Source organism: Erpetoichthys calabaricus, chromosome 14, assembly GCF_900747795.2.
Source record: "Erpetoichthys calabaricus chromosome 14, fErpCal1.3, whole genome shotgun sequence".
NCBI lineage: Eukaryota > Metazoa > Chordata > Cladistia > Polypteriformes > Polypteridae > Erpetoichthys > Erpetoichthys calabaricus.
The window spans coordinates 81,239,007-81,255,718 of NC_041407.2; the positions used below are offsets into that span (position 1 = coordinate 81,239,007).

General features: G+C 38.4%; 1 protein-coding gene across 1 annotated transcript in view; it reads left to right on the forward strand.

Moving 5' to 3' along the window:
- The window catches only part of ubxn11 (UBX domain protein 11), a 52,100-nt gene that overhangs the window by 18,333 nt on the left and 17,055 nt on the right, over nt 1-16,712 (forward strand). The window contains exons 7-10 of the mRNA XM_051919003.1: nt 5,930-5,938; nt 9,218-9,300; nt 11,303-11,426; nt 14,988-15,205. Of these exons, the coding sequence (XP_051774963.1) occupies nt 5,930-5,938; nt 9,218-9,300; nt 11,303-11,426; nt 14,988-15,205 (434 nt within the window). The remainder of the gene's footprint in view (nt 1-5,929; nt 5,939-9,217; nt 9,301-11,302; nt 11,427-14,987; nt 15,206-16,712) is intronic.

The window sequence follows — 16,712 nt, forward strand, 5'->3', positions numbered from 1 at the left end:
TGTTTTTGAGGAAAGAGAGGAGGATGGATTTTGTTTACAAATAATCTGAATTTTTGGTGAGTAAAATGTTGCGATTTTCCTAAATAATATTGCAAGTTTATGAGTTATTATTGATGTTTTTATGCGTATCGCAGCTGTAGCTGCAGTAGAAAGGAAAATGTTCACCCCTGGTTTGTCTGTTCAATAAAGGCATTTATTGTGGTTACAGGAATTATCTATCTGCGATGCAACGGCTCTTTATACTGTATTTCTGCATATTAAGATGGTTTTTATAACCATAAATTAGTTTTTGAGGGGTGGGTTGATTCAGACGGAGCACTACTGAAGGCCTAGGTGTGAAATGCACGGTCTGCCACTGGGTTGTAATGACTAAGTAGTGTGGGGTACAGCCCGGACACAGACAGGTAGACATGATGTTTTCACCACACACGTTTATTTTACACAATATACAATAATCAAAGTGAGAACAAACCCAGTGCCACAGTATGGTTGGAAGCGGAAGTGCCGGCTGTGCACCCAGAAGGACTCTGGGTGTCCCCGATCCTCTCGCGGTCTCTCCCCTCGTCACGCGCACAACACTCAGCGTCACATCCACTGTCGGAGATCCCCCTACTTGGTTCCGTTCACAAGGTTCACGGGCCTTTTCGGTGGGACCTCTCTTATTCTTTACGGGGACAGCTTCACTTACCTTCCCCGCTGCGTCCATCTGGCTGAAGATTTCAGCGTCGTGCCGATTTGCTCACTGTCGCAGCGTCATCACGGACGTAACCGCCTTCAGCTCCAGCTCCTTCAGTCCTCTACGGAGGACGTGTATCACCTGTAATAGCGACTCAGCGGACTGGCAAGCACAGATCGTAAGTCGGTGATTGCCCTACCTGACTGTCAGGCATATCCGCCGGCTGCCCTCTGAGGGGCCTTTCCTCCGGCCCAGTCGGGTCCTTCCTTGGCACAAGACAGACATTCCTTGGTCCCACCTTCAACCAATCATCGGTGGGCACGCAAGACACACCGTCCAGTCCCATGCCTATGTCGGGGCGGGACTTCCGGTCCGCGACCATTTTGGCTCTTTTCCTCCTGGTGCAGCGGCATGCTGGCTCTTTGGGTTGCAGCGTCTCCTTCTCAGTAGCTCCTGCTGCTGCTGCCGCGTCTGCGTCAATGGAAGCCCACTGCACTCTGGCAAAGCCCGCGATCGTTTCCCCGCACCAGGGGGATATGGCCCTTTTGTGGACCGGTGGCGGTCCATGGGATGAATTGCTCCTGCGGGGTTGTGCGTGCGCTGCTCCCGCAGCGCATGTGTGGGCTTACCTGCTGTTCCGGACTGCCCACAAAATTATTTTTTTGGGGCTCCTGCCTTGAACCAGGCAGAGAGTCCCATCTGGGATGCCATTGTGGGGTACAGCCCAGACACAAACAGGTAGACATGATGTTTTCACCACACACGTTTATTTTACACTATATACAATAATCAAAGTGAGCACAAACCCAGTGCCACAGCACCAATCACCCCTTAAGTCCTGGCCTTTGCACACCCAGATGGGCTCCAGGTGCTTCCCGACACTCCTCTGCCGACACTACCTTGTGTGGCGGAAGTGCCGGCTGTGCACCCGGAAGGACTCCGGGTGTCCCTGAGCCTCTTCCCCCCAGCACTTCCGGGTGTGACGGAAGTGCTGAGGTCCAGGGCTCCCAAAGCATCGGGGCGCCCCCTGGCGGTGACCACAGGCCCCTACAGGGTTGGGCTTCCAAGCCCTGCACCCGTGGTCCCCAACACAACCAGGGCGGTCGCCCCCTCGTGCTCTGGAGGTGGCACAAGCCCTCCTCCGGTCCTCCTGGGCATCCCGGCTGGATACCACCCCCAGCCGCGTGCCACAGTAGAAAAACAAACCAATTAGTGGGTTCTGCTATGTGAGCTTCTTCCCAATATTCAAGGTATCAACAAAATCTTAAAGATGTACTGTTCATTTTAGAAAAATGGACTTAGTCTCATGGAGCATAGATGTGCATTCTCATTGGATATATGATGTGTTGCATACGCACCGAGTGCTGGTTACTGCATTTCTGCCTACTCCAACACACTTAGCCCAATTCAGAGTTACAGGCGGCTGGTGATATTCCAGAATCACTGGATGCAAGGCAGGAAAAAGCCCTGGAAAGAGTATCAGTCAGCATAAGGCACAATCACACCCATATAGGTGCCCTTTGGGAATCACCAGTTACCCCAATGGGCGAAAAACCTGAGTACCTACAGTGTAACCCACAAAGACAAGGACAGAACATTCTGGTGCAAGATACTAGAACCATGAGATAGCAGTGCTACAAACAGCAACACTATTATAAGGACAGGATCTAGTTGTGCAAAAATATTAATGAGGTTTATAAAATGGATAAATGAGGGAGTTGGTTAATCCATAATGCTTTAGAGTTTCAAACAATGATTTTTCACATTTTTGTACACAATTGAAGAGATAGACACTCTTTTTATGAAGATGGACCAGTGCCATGGAAGTGTGCTTGATCTAGTTATTTTCTATTTAACCACAAGGCATCTATGTTAAAACAGCAGCAGAACTGGAGCCTAACAGTTATTTCAAGATTAAAGTGATATCATGAGAATCATGAGAGCGGTTATGAGGCAGCTTATATTTAGCCAGTGATAAAGTAGTAGGATGTAACATCAAAAATGCTCCTCAGAAATAAAAATATTAAAAAGAGAACGAAGCAGAATGGGAACAGTAAGTACAAATTGTAGTACCACAGGGCAGAGTTTAATACTTCTGCAGAATGTGGTAAATTGTTAAAACGTTTTTGAATTTCAAGCTGTTTGATTTGCATGAGAATGTGCTAAAAAGACATTATTTCATTTAACCACTTGTGAATCTTCATGATACAGTGATAAAAAAGCTTTCCAGTTAGTACCACTTTGGTTTCAGAACTGCTGTGCTGATTCAAAACCAATTTTTTCTGCTTTACGAAAATATTGGCCTTACTGTATTAAAAAAATGGAAGTTGATATATAGAAATGTTCTGATGCTGAAACATAATTAAGAATGGAAAATAGTTTGAATATTTAAAAGGTTTTAACCCTGGGTAATTTGGTGATGTATGCGAGATCTACAAGGCACCCACACACCCCACCATGCCCCTTTAATGGACACAAACTGTACTTAGGAATGTTGGAACACTGTGCTATTAGTACCCAGTTTTTTCAAGAAATTATTTCAGAATAAAAACAACTGTAAAGTAAAAGGGAGTAAGCACCCAAATATGTACATCTGCATTAATATTAAAAACACAATTTTAATTCTAGCATAGGTGCTTCTTCCTACTATTAGGATATTACAATGTATCATTATTTAAGACAAACATCCATCGGAATCAGGAAACTTGACGCATGTTTTGAAGTTGAGCTAAATTAGTTATATACCTATAGACGTCAAAGTGAAAACTGAAGATTCCTTCTGAGGAGTCATTTACTTACAAACAAATCCGATAACTTTATAGCTTAGACTTTTTGCTGCAGCCTGCTGATGACATTTTAAGAGATGGTATGGATATATCATATGTAACAGGATATAAAACAGAGATAATGTTAATCAGCTACTGTTCCCATCGTCTTAGCCTTGCCATTACTAATCCAAAAATCTTATATAAAAATGTTTCTGATGTTGTGACATGGCATACCTTTAAATTTAGCTCTTTTCTTCATTTCTTTCTTTGCTTTTTCTTAAAGTGCCAGAAGGCTTTGACTTTTCATAACTGATTATGATGACAATTTTTTTACCTATTATAATGAATACATCATGTTGGTTTCATCACCAAACGAATAGAAATACCCATTGCCCTTGTTAATCAAAGGTCATGTCCAGCTAAAAATGAAACCAAACTCACATTCTACAAATGTAGTTTTCATTATTCATTTTATTTCACTTTATTTACTTAATTATAAATAAGGCAAAATAACAAGCTTTGCACTATAAATGATTTGCTGGGATGTTACATGCTTGTGTGTGTTAAACCAAAATAGAGGTGTGTGCAAGGATACATTGTGTTAAATGTCTTTGTACAGTAAGAGAGCCTGAGGAAGGTACAGAACATATTCTTTGACAGCCACCCCGCTCCCTTCTCAGGCCCCATTCTGGTTTCTAAACAGCAGCAGTAGTGGAATAACAGAACAGTGAAAGAGGTGCCTAGATGCAGCTGCAAACATGAGAGCCATTTTGATGCAACCTTGCAGATCAGAAGGACAATCATTTGACACTTTAGGCATCTGTTTATACTGTCTATGCCAGGAACAGCCTCTAGTTTAATTTATAATCAAGCAAATCTTTGATATATTATATTGAGCTTTACTTAAATGTACCTTGTTACTTATGTACAGATTTTTTTCTATGCCCATTATTAAAAATTGGTACTTTTTTAAAGGCTAAACTTCATTACCTTAATGCACTTCTTAGAATTTCTAGAAGTATTCTCTTCAGACTCTAATTTTCTCAGTGTGTTCTGATTTAATTCCAACCATACTTGTAATTACAGGCTAATCTATCTGAAATACAATCAATCCCTATTACTCATTATTTCACTGTTTCTAAGTGTGTGGATTTAAAAATAGCTAAACTAGATGGAAGACCAGATAATGCAGAATCATTTCAATTGTAACAGAGGGATTTGGATATCATACAGGCATGAGTAGATTGTGGCAGATGAAATTTAATAAAACTAAATGTAAAATATTACACATAGAAAGTAGAAATGTTAGATTTGAATACACAATTGGAGAACTAAAACTTGAAAGTACACCTTTTAAGGAGGATCTGTGAGTTATAGTGGATTCATCACTATCCACATCAAGTCATTGTAAAGAAGTGATCAGTAAGGCTAAAAGGACATTTTGTTTTACTGTACATCACATTTGTTGAGCACTAGTTAAAGGAGTGTTAAGCTTATGGTATATGATGCACCTGTGAGGCTTCACCTAGAGGTTAGGTTAACTGGAGCAAGTCCTTGTTTTTATCTCTCAGTATCTATCCCTGGCTCAGCAGCAAGCACATCTGATATTATTTATAATACAGATCATAGGTTTTAAATAAAGTCAAATTTGGAAGCAAATTCAATAAAAAATATTTGTACTCAGAAAGAAGCCCTGGTTATTTTCCTGAGGTGTATAAACCTAAATGATGATCCAAAAAAACAGTTGACTGCAAACTGAGAATGTTATTTGTGGATATTAATAATGAGCAGTTTGCACCAAATAGTGACATTTTTTCTCTGAAGAGGTGAAAGACCACATAGCTTTATGAGAGAGTTAACACAATAAGAATAATGCAGAGATTACCTGATATTTACATGTATTTCTTATCTTTTAAGTCAGCTTAGGGAAGGGAGTGGTTCAGTTCCGATGCAATGAAGAATGTGGTAAGAATTAGTCTGAATGCTGTAAGAGAACAACAGTAAATTGTACTATAGTTATTTAAATACAAACCTACTTACTACAAAAGTAAAATTATTTAATCGACTTAAGATTTTTTTCTTTAAATTGTTTAAAAGTTTTAACACATTATTATATTGTGAAGATTTACATTTACATCAACTACTGACTAACATATAACCTAACATTCTCAACCTACTTAATCCAAATTCAGGATCATGGGGGCTGTGTATTCTGTAAGCACTGTAAGGCAAACCAACCTAGGACTTAGTGTCATGACACTGGATCCATGAGGCAGCACTACTAACCACTGTGCTATCGTGCTGCTTCATGAAACTAATATTTAGATCACCAAAACTGTGAAATTCTGCTAAGAAAAATTAGTTGCTAAGGATGGATTCAGGCTAGTGTTACCAAGTTGAATTTTGTTGTTAGTGATGGGGCTGACAATTATTTCAAGACACTTTGTAAAGTGCCAACCGCCCATACTTATTGTCTTAGTAACAGTTCTTTCAGGTTTTCTTTTAAATTTTAATTTGGACTAGGGGGCTTCGCCCCCTGATTGCTTCACTCGCCAACCCCAGGGCCGGCGCTATGCACTAGCTACTTTGCGTTTATGCTCCTTGACGGTGTTAACGGTTGTACATATTCTTTGGGATATTGTAAGTTGATGTTTTCATCTTCCACACGATCACCACCCACTGTTTCAGCATAGTCTATTGATACACATTTAACCAATTTGCCGTGTAACCAATCAACAATTTTCGCATTAATTTGTTTGACTTCATCGTTTCTAGGTGCTAGGATTGCCTATATACTCATTTCTTCGGTTGATAACCCTTCGGTATTAAATTCTTCAAAAAGATTTGGACATAATAAGTCTTCTTTATTTGGGATCTTAAAGTGAGGAAAATGTAAAAATGTATAAGAGCTGAGAGAGCAGGAACTGTGTTTGTCAAAAGCATTCACGTGAATGAGAGGTGAGAGGACCATGTGCATGGTTAAATATGGTTGAGAGTAGGACGGGAGTTGAAAAAATCTCATGGCAAAAGTCTCGTCTCATGGGACTTCAAAAAATCTCTTGAAAATAGTCTTGTCTCATCTCATCTGAAAAAATCTCTTGTAAATAGTCTTGTCTCATCTCGTCTCAGGATTTTCTTTTAAAATAGAGCAATATGTAGAAAAAAATGACTGTTGTTTTTCTTTCCTCAGTGTTCATGCAGTCCTGTAATAATCAAAGAATGGTTTCTTTAGACTTTCCCTAGCACTGTTTCCTAATTTTCATACTTCGGAGAACTAAACTGCGTACAGCATAACAAGATGTGGTCTCACAAATGCATTTCTTAAGCAGGAGTGTTCTCAGGTTGCACGAACTATATAAGTAAACTAGCCATTTGTTCTGCAAATTGCTGCTGTGCACTGTCATATGACAGACTGAGGTGGTCTTTCAATATCAATGAGTTATTACTCTCTTGCTTCAGATTACCATCTTCATTATCCACTTGCTCATCTACATTGTGTCCAGCTCCAGATTTAGAGATGTAGTTGTCATGAGGGTAGTGGCTCTTAAACTCTGTCTTGAGGAACGTATGTTTTTTTTGTATTCTTCAGATTTCAAAAACAAGAACTTATTGTTGCTTTACTTTACTCTTCTTGTCAAAGGTACTGTTTTTTGTTCTGCTCTCATTCTGTGATAAAAAAAAAGCTGCAGCGATGTTTCATTTCCCCTTTGTAAGAATGTTTTACGTAGTTATTTTTGTCACAGTCTTTATTTAATCCTCTAGTGTGTATTTTTTATATCTGATTTATAAATCAAGTATGTGTAGAGCCAGAAAGTTGACTGTTTGTGGTATTTTAACTTTTTGTGTGTTCTTGCCTTTTTCACTGACCTGGCTTTTGTCATCTTCCACTTTCTGTCCCTTTAGCACAGTGGAAGCTGCAAGGTACTTTCAGGAAGACTGTAATGTTAGGATCTTTTAGCCAATTTCTTAGATTTTGCCCTTCTATTTCATTCCTTGTTCAAGTTTACTAGCTCTCTAATTTCTGCACACTCTGTGCATGTTCATAACTGTCATCTGGCATTTTGCCTTCTTTGAAAATATTACATGACAGCACTCATGCCACACATCTATTTTCTTGTTTTCTATAAACTTCTAGTATCATGCAAAGACAAAGGCATTTTGTGGTGGAAACTTTCCTCCTTCATTGTCATGGTAGTGTGTCATCACTTCTATCCCCTGTTCCTCTCTTTTTTCTAGGGCTACATGAGCCCTATCCCTGTTCTCTGCTGCCTTTTTCTTTCAGTAATCATTGTATTCACGTACACAGATGTTTGAATTTATATGTGAGGAAAAAAATAATTTCATATTTTCTCATTATTACATATTTTAGAAGTTATTGGATTTGTGAACACTAATGTAAACAAATTCTATTTTTATTTAAATTGTACTTTTTATTTAGGCTATTGATTATTATTGATGATATTGTATGTATATTACTATAAAATGAGTTGAAATGTATTCTCCTTCACATGTTTACATGTACAATGCTTGTGATTTATCTGTTGTGTCAAGTACAAGAACTGAAATGTATCCATGGGTTCTAAGTATATTAGAATATTAGAACAGTCTAGATGAAAACAGGCCATTCAGCCCAACAAAGCTCACCAGATCTAACCACTTAATTCTTCTAAAATAACATTGTGTCTAGTTTTGAAGTCCATAAAGTCCTACTGTCTACCACACTACTTGATAGCTTATTCCATGTGTTTATGGTTCTCTGTGTAAAGAATACTTTCTTAATATTTGTGCAAAATTTACCCTTCACAAGTTTCCGACTGTGTCCCTGTATTCTTGATGAACTCATTTTAAAATAACAGTTTCAATGATTTTAAAAACTTCAATCATTCCCCTCTTAATTTTCTTTTGTTTAAACTGAAAATGTTCAGCTGTTTTAATCTTTCTTTATAATTCATCCCCTGTAGCCCTGGAATCAGCCTAGTCGCTCTTCTTAGCACTTTTTCTATGTCCTTTTTATATATGCATACGTGACTCACTAAACAACAAAAGTGAATAATTTAAAAAATAAATGATGACTTATTCATTAATTCAGGTTCAAGGGCACAGATTAGATCTGTTTAATTATTATTACTGTTGTTATTTTTACTGATTCAGAACGCTCATCCAAGTACTTCTTATAATTGCCAGACTCCATGGTACATCTGGGAATGAGGCAGAAACTTAACTTTTTGTTTACTTGATCTGAACTTCAAAAATACAAAAACCTTAAGGATTCAGACTAAGAAGTCATAAAGCTACTGTCTGATTTGTTAAGCTGGGGCAGACGACTGCACAGTAGCAGCCCACCAAGCCCAATATCTGGTGGGTAAAATTGTTCAGTTTATCACTGGAGCCACATTTTCACCTATGTAGGACATTTTTACAAGAAGTGCCTGGAAAGAGGATTTTCCATTATCTCAGACACAATACACCCAATCAACAAACTGTCCCAAACTTTTCTAGCATGTCATAAGACAGCATCTGATACCATGCCAGTACACTGACAGTTTTAACTTGCAGGCCATTAGGTTCTTAAATCCTATGCATTAATCTACCTGAAGAATTGCATGAATTATCAGGAATTTTGCACTGTCCATTTACTGTTACTGATCACCCTGCAGTTATTTTCTTGTTACTTGCTCAGTTTGATGTATGCATTAGGTTTAAATCTAACACTTATTTGTAATTTACAGTTTTTAAATATTTTGTAATCCTAATAATAACATATTACTAACAGATGCATGCAGCAAAGAATCCAGTCAAAATGAGGAACTTGAGAGAACCTGCCTTGAGCTCCAGAGTCAGGTCTGGGAAATGGAGGTCAGTGATTACTGATGAAAGTAGAGGGGGGAATGATCTTACTTTCATTTGAATGCAAAATTGTTAAAATTTTACAAGTCTGAACTATAACCTGCATCACAAAATCTGTACTGTTTGTATGGTGCAATGACTGACTGACTGACAGACAGACAGAACTGTACATGAGATAAATTGATTAACTGATTGCTGTAGCTGCCTCTAATCATCTGTAGCATTCTCAGGCAGGGAATGGATTTGTGTAGCCGTCATTTGGTTAGCCTGTCTTATGAACATATTCTGATGCCAGATCAGAAAGAGTTTGTTTAGAATTCTTAATACTTTTTATAATCAAAACGCCACTATCATTTAATTGTCATGAACATTGGAAGGCATCTTGCACTCCAGTCATAGACTAGAACAACACAAATATATGCCCCAGCTTCAAAAAGACCCCATCAGAGTGTCCATTCGATAGATAGATAGATAGATAGATAGATAGATAGATAGATAGATAGATAGATAGATAGATAGATAGATAGATAGATAGATAGATAGATAGATAGATAGATAGATAGATAGATAGATAGATAGATAGATAGATAGATAGATAGATAGATAGATAGATAGATAGATAGATAGATAAAGGCACTGTATAACAGGGAATGGATTTGTGTAGCCATCTCTAACAAGCTTATATAAAAAGATAGGTACTTAGACATGTGTCTCTTTTAATTATGTCAGGTTCACATTTGCCTTTGTGAAATTTTGCCAAATTAATTATTTATCAATACAGTTAGATATTTAAGAACAAATGAAAACATGAGCCTAGTTTACTAAAGCCTCAAGTATTATTTCAGTTTTTTTGCAGACTTCTATCCTTAACAATAATTAATACTGATGGGTGTCCCATTTCTTTTCTGCGTTTGTCCACTTTAGGTATCTGTACACTCGGCAATCTGTTTGGGAATTCAGGGTTCCTTTCATTCTGTGACCTTTTACTTACAGCTAACATTGGTCCACAAAACATGCAGCATCTCTTGTCTCTGCACTATTTAATCTTATCTGTTTTAAAATTTTGTTTTTACAATCAGGTTTCAATTCTAATTGGTCTCTGTGCTGAACACACAAATCTGAGATGAGACTCTTTAGTCTTAACCTGAATTTCAGTCCAAAAACTCTAATCACTAATTTATCCAATATAAAATTGTCTATAGGATTTATGCGACACTCTTAAAACAATGTATAATGGGTGTGGCTTCTGACTCAATTTGTAATTTATGCTCTCTTAAAGAAAGTGGTTCTTTTTTCATATGCTTAAATAGCTACATTAAAACTGCTGTATTTTTGTAAAACGTTTGAGGGCTGGTGAACATTTGCATACTATATAGTGCCAGTTTGTTGGTTATTTTAATTTGCATGACTTTGACAGGTGGGAGGAAACTGTATTAGTTGAGGAAAGCTTAAGCAGACAATGGGAGGATGTGTAAACTCCCTACTGACGACAGAATTCTGAGTGAAACTCAGTTAGATGAAGTCGAGGAGCAATGCCAGCTCTCATTCTCCATAAAGTAGTAATTGAGAATCGGTTGAGTAAATGGATGGAATTCACGGAGGATACACTGTATTTTTGCCACCTTTAAGTTGATTTCCACTTTCAGAGATTTACATTTCATTAATTGATAGACTGCAATGGTTGGTCTTGTACCATTTGGTAGGATAAAGCCTGTTGCTTCAATCCTTGTCCAGCCATTTATGTACAATTTTGTCTGAAAGAGGTATTCACATAATGTCACTTAATTATAAGATAATGCCAACGGCAATAATATACAAGGTGTTCATCTGGTTTAAGCTTTAGTTGTTATAATTAAAAGTTACATTTCAATAGTTAAAGGAAATTGTTTGACTAAGAACCCACATATTTTTCCAGAAGTGACTCTAAAGGAGAGGATATGATGATTGTAGGGTGCTTAGCACAACTTGCACTGGTGAAGATACTTATACAACACTTCTTAACCTTTTTCAGAGATTTTTAAATGACTATGGCATGATTTGGGTTGGAGACAAAAATCATCAAAGCACTGAAGACCATAGAGAAGATGTTAAGCCCCAGCAGGACATACTTGACAAACAATATTTGTGGCAACAAGGTACCGGAAAAAGTTCTTGTGTTTTTCTGAAAACATTTATCCTTTTTATAGCACAATGCAGATGCATTCTGTAGCAGTGAAGCAGAATAATGCATTTTCTTTTTAAGTTTGCTGCAGATATGTATCTGTTGTGAGAAGTGTGTAAAATTATTTTGGGTTTCAAAATTAGCAAACCCCCCAGTAAATCACCTCAATTACCTGCCCTGAAAATAAAACAAATGTGCATTTCTTCAAAGAAAATGTATTATTTTCTGTTCTGCAAAATGCTTTGGAATGTTTCCAATCACAAAAAATACCATATCTAATTAAATGCTCTATGAGTAGAATTGCCAATTGCTGTTTTTCCATATAGGTTAGAAGTCTCTCTTTCATAACTTAACCACATCCTTCTTTGCTGCAGCATGCCTTGCCCTTTTATTTGCATGTTCTCTAAGCAATAAAATGTTTACCTCGATCCAACCACCACCAACCTCCTGCCCTACGGTTCATCCCTCAAACCAAACCATCAGCCCTCAAGAACAGTTGCATCTTTTTTGAATTAGACACTTTTTGCTGGTTCATCTTGCATTTTTACTCTTAGAAAAACAGGAAATTAAAGTACAAAAGCAGGATAATACAGTGTGCTGGGAAAACATCATACCTGCAGCCCCTTAGGTGTTTCCATTTGGTGCCAATCCTTAGATGACTTTTTCAACTGTCCACTACTGGACTGGACCACTGCTATCTTTTCAACCACCACCCTCACACCTATCCTCACACTAGTTGAGTGTTTTCCATTAAATCTCATTGTCCATAGACTACCTTCACCAGAATGGTCTCTTAATGTTTATTATTTTCAATTGAACATTCTTCAACAGGCATGCTAATGCTCCAGAGGTCTCATATGTCTTTGAACCTTCCGCACCTGCCTGCCATAATTTAGGAGTCCATGACAACTGAACTGGAAGCATTGTGTGATAATGGCGCTTGATTGGTGCCGACCTGACACAGACTGACAATGGAGGCACGTGTAAAATAAACAAAAGAACTTTTAATTTCTTCTTCACGTGTGGGGCACGTCTTCCCCTGGAACCCCACAGGCACAACACAGTCCCAAAATACAAAGAAAAATCACCCCAAATCACACTCTTCTTTCCACTCCTCCCAGGGCAGCTTCGTTCTCCTCCTCCCGACTCTGGCGCCTTGAGTAATGGTTGCAGGCTCCCTTTATAGCCCACCCAGAAGTGCTTCAGGTGGTAATTAACCTCAATTAGGTTGCACTTCCGGGTGTGGCTGCATTGCTGTCCACATGGGCTCGGGAAGCCTTGCAGCTCCCCCTGGCCCAACCAGGATCAGCTCTGGTGTTCCATATTACTGGGGGGGCTGCCACCAACTGTTCCGGGGGACATAGTGTGCATCCCATGGCTGCTTCCCCGGATCCAGTGTCGAAGGGGCATCCCGGCCGGACATGGGCCCCGGCCGTCCGCCACAATTGTTAATTAACCCCATTCCAGCTGTTCCCCCAGCACTGAATAGTGCATTAGGTTGTTGTACCCCTTATTACCCTTTCAGAGAAATGTGAAACAACCAGGTTTTTTGTTTTTTTTTTGTTCTTTATTTCGCCTTATACAATTTCTTGTATTAGGAATTTGGTAGTTTTCGCATACCCCTTGGGGTCAGAGCGCAGGGTCAGCCATTGTACAGCGCCCCTGGAGCAATTACAGGTTAAGGGCCTTGCTCAAGGGCCCAGCAGAGCAGTGGCCTTTTTGGCAGTAACGGGGATTCAAACCGGCAACCTTCGGGATACCAGCGCAACTCCTTAGCCTCAGAGCCACCACTCCGCCCATCTTCATTTCAGATTACTTTGGTTTTGACATTGGTACCTCTCATTCAACTCTGGATACCTTCCATGTTTCCTTGCTTGGAAAACCTCTTTCTTCAGCTTGACAGTTTCTTATACTGCTGGTGTTCACCAACAAGTCCTATGGTTGCTTTCATGATAGACATCAACAACCATTCCACTAAAGCTCTTTGAATCTGTTTCTGCTACTTAGGGTCGATTCTGATTCTTTGGGGAATGTTGGAGAAAATTGTCAGAAGATGAGCATTGGGTTCATCTAAAACAGAAGCTTCCAATAGTCAAATAATTAAAGAGTGCGCTTCAGAGAAAATTTTGTGCCTTTATCATATTAGTGCCTCGTGGCAGACTCGGCTTGCACTCAGTGAAGTACAATATAAAGAATACATTGAATTGAAATAGATTTATCATATACCCTCTTCTACCTCCAAAATAACTGTAATTAATGCTTAGCCATATTTCTTTCAAAAACCCTGAATTTATTTCAGTGTGTTTGATAATGTTATGTTATGCCACCATGTTTCTACTGCACTATTACTATTTCACTGTAACTCTAACCATGCACAAATAAAACATGTCTTTTTTAAGTGAAATAAAACCACTTAGTCAGCAAAGTGTAGAATACACTTATTTTGAAAAGAAACCCAAATAGCAAAACAATACCAAAATGCATTCAAAAAAAATATGTGGTAAAAACAGAGAGTAAAACCAGTGCACAATTACAAAATCTTTATCCTTAAAACACGCTAACGTACAAAAAACAGAGAACTGGAACAAGTTACTTGCAAATGTTGCAAATGGGAGCAGAAAGACAGAAATAGGAACTAATGCAGTAGCAGCCATCTTACAGTCTACAAGGATCCTAATAGTGCTAAGGTCGGTCTCCCAGCAGCAGTGTTAGGTGGTCATGTCCTAGTCATGAATTGTGGTTGTTATCTGGTAGAAACAGACATGATGCTACACAAAATAGTGGTGACCATAAGAAAACAAAATGGTAGCGTGCCAAGATGTAACATATTACTTGGTATGTAACAATAACCTCAAGTCACAAAAATAATTAAAAAAATGGATTCCATGGGCCCATATACTGCCAATGAAAAAAAAACCAACAAGAATCTATGTGGAATATGCACAGAAACAAGATAAAAATAATTTAAGTTATAACAGCTATGGTCTATTTTGTAAAGATATTTTAATTTGGTACACAAAAACAATGTGGGTTTACACTTGATAAGTTTGTTTGAAATTCACAGTAACATTCATCCATCCATTTACTAAACCTGCTATTCCTGGACAGGGTTGTTGCGAAGCTGGAGCCTATCTCAATAAATATCACGTACAAAGCAAGAACAATCCCTGGACAGGGTGCTAGACCACTGCAGGTGAACACACTATTCACATTGTGATTTAGCATTGTAAATCCACCTACCCTGGATGTCTTTGGACTGTTGAAGGAAGCTGAAACACCATGAGGAAACTCATGTGGACACAGGGACAACATGCAAACTCCACACTGGGAGCACCCGCAACTTGTGAGGCCACTGCACCAACATGCCACCCCTGTACAGTAACATTCTAGTTTAAGTCTACGTTTAAACCTTAGTGAAGTTCAGATCACTAAATAAACAGCAAAGGGTAGATGCTATTTGAATGGTAATTTTATTATACTGTTCATTCTGTTGAGGAAACCTTGTTGAAAAGTCTACCTTAAATTTGCTCTGCAGACAACTCCCTGGTGAAGAATTTTCATATGAACTATGACCTTGTTATGGAAAATGTCAAAGACCTTAATGTTCTTGCTGGAGAAGAAGAAGCTCAAATTGAACACGTAACAGGAGGTGCAAGGCTAACCCGTCCCAAACCTATACCCCTAACCCTCTATAAAAATGGGATTCTCATGTTCAATGGGCCCTTCCGATCATATGAAGATTCAAGTACTCAGGTAAGATAAGCTAGCATTTTTCTGGTTTGGATGTTCCTTTTTATAGATGGTCTTCACTGCTCACTTTTTAGCCTAACAGCAGATACCAATGACATTCAGGCTGAGTTGGCTGAATATTTTTCCTTGAAATTTGAAATGATAATAATGCATGAAAAACAGATAATGTGATATTCTGCAAATCCTGCTCCTAAATATTTTGGTCCATATCTTCATAATTCATGATTATGCCAAGAAGAAGTTGTGTTAAGAAATGGTGAGAATTGCTAACATGCAAAACATAAAGCTTGTTAAAATCACTGTGCTGCTAAGGTGTGCTGAGACACTGGATCTGTTTGCTTAGGATGTTGTATTTATGTATCATTTATTTACCTTGTTTTGAGCTGTGAATGCTATGTTGACATAGAGCGCAGAATGCTATGTTGACAGTTTTATTTCTAAGTTTGCCTCACAGCATGTTTTTGCCATTTCCTCATATGTGTAGGAGCACCACTTGAGTATACATACATGCAGAAGTTTAGTCATGGGTTTTTATATCAGAGTATTATTAGTGATTGTCAGTGATTGTGTGAAAGTTTGTGCGAGTTTAATTTATGGTGAAAACATGCATTCTAGAGTCTAAAGCACTGGCCCATGTGTTTGTAAATGTTAATTTGCATGGTAAGATTACATTAAATGAGACAGACAAATTGCATTGGGAATGTGTTATAATAAAGTCAATAAAACTATTTCTAATCAAATAAAAAACAACTTTGATGGAGATCTCTCATAATAATGCGTTAATTTCTTTGTGCACCTAATGTTGTGAACTCTGTTAACTTACTTATGCCTATGAGGTATCCCAATCAGCAGTGAGTGCAAGGTCAGAACCAAACATGGACCAGGCAGCATTTATGCACTTCCATGCCCTCTCAAACTGAGACAATTAACAATCTCTACACTAAAGTGAAAGCAACAGATCTCATTTGGAAATCCGCTTAGCCAGTTCCTGGGTTGGACAACGACTACCTAATTGGAATGACTTGGGAAATGCAGGCTTGGAAGATGAAAGACAATAAATCATAGAGATGTATGAATATTTGGGATATTGAAAGAAACCCGAGTATGCGGAGAATGTGTATCAAATCAAAAATATCCATGAGGTCACATTTGTGTCCAAACCCTATACAAACAGAGGTGAGAACGTTTTCATTTAAAAGTTTTGCAATTTTTCACAAATATTATAGTTCGTAATACCCCTGATTAATCAGAATCAAAGTAGTAATCAATTGACTAATGGCTAATGGAATGCACAGAAAAAAAAGTAACATTTGTCCTTCTGTCATCTCAGCTTTAAATCAAGGTCTTTTTAAAGGTTACCCATCACACATTATTCACATCAACAATTCTGACTAAAAGTGCACCTAATCAACTTTAATTGTTAAGCCAACATGAAAAATCTCAAGCCCACACGGCGGCTGATAGTAAGGACCAAGAGAAAGAAATGTAGTCAGAGGAAATTGTTAGATTT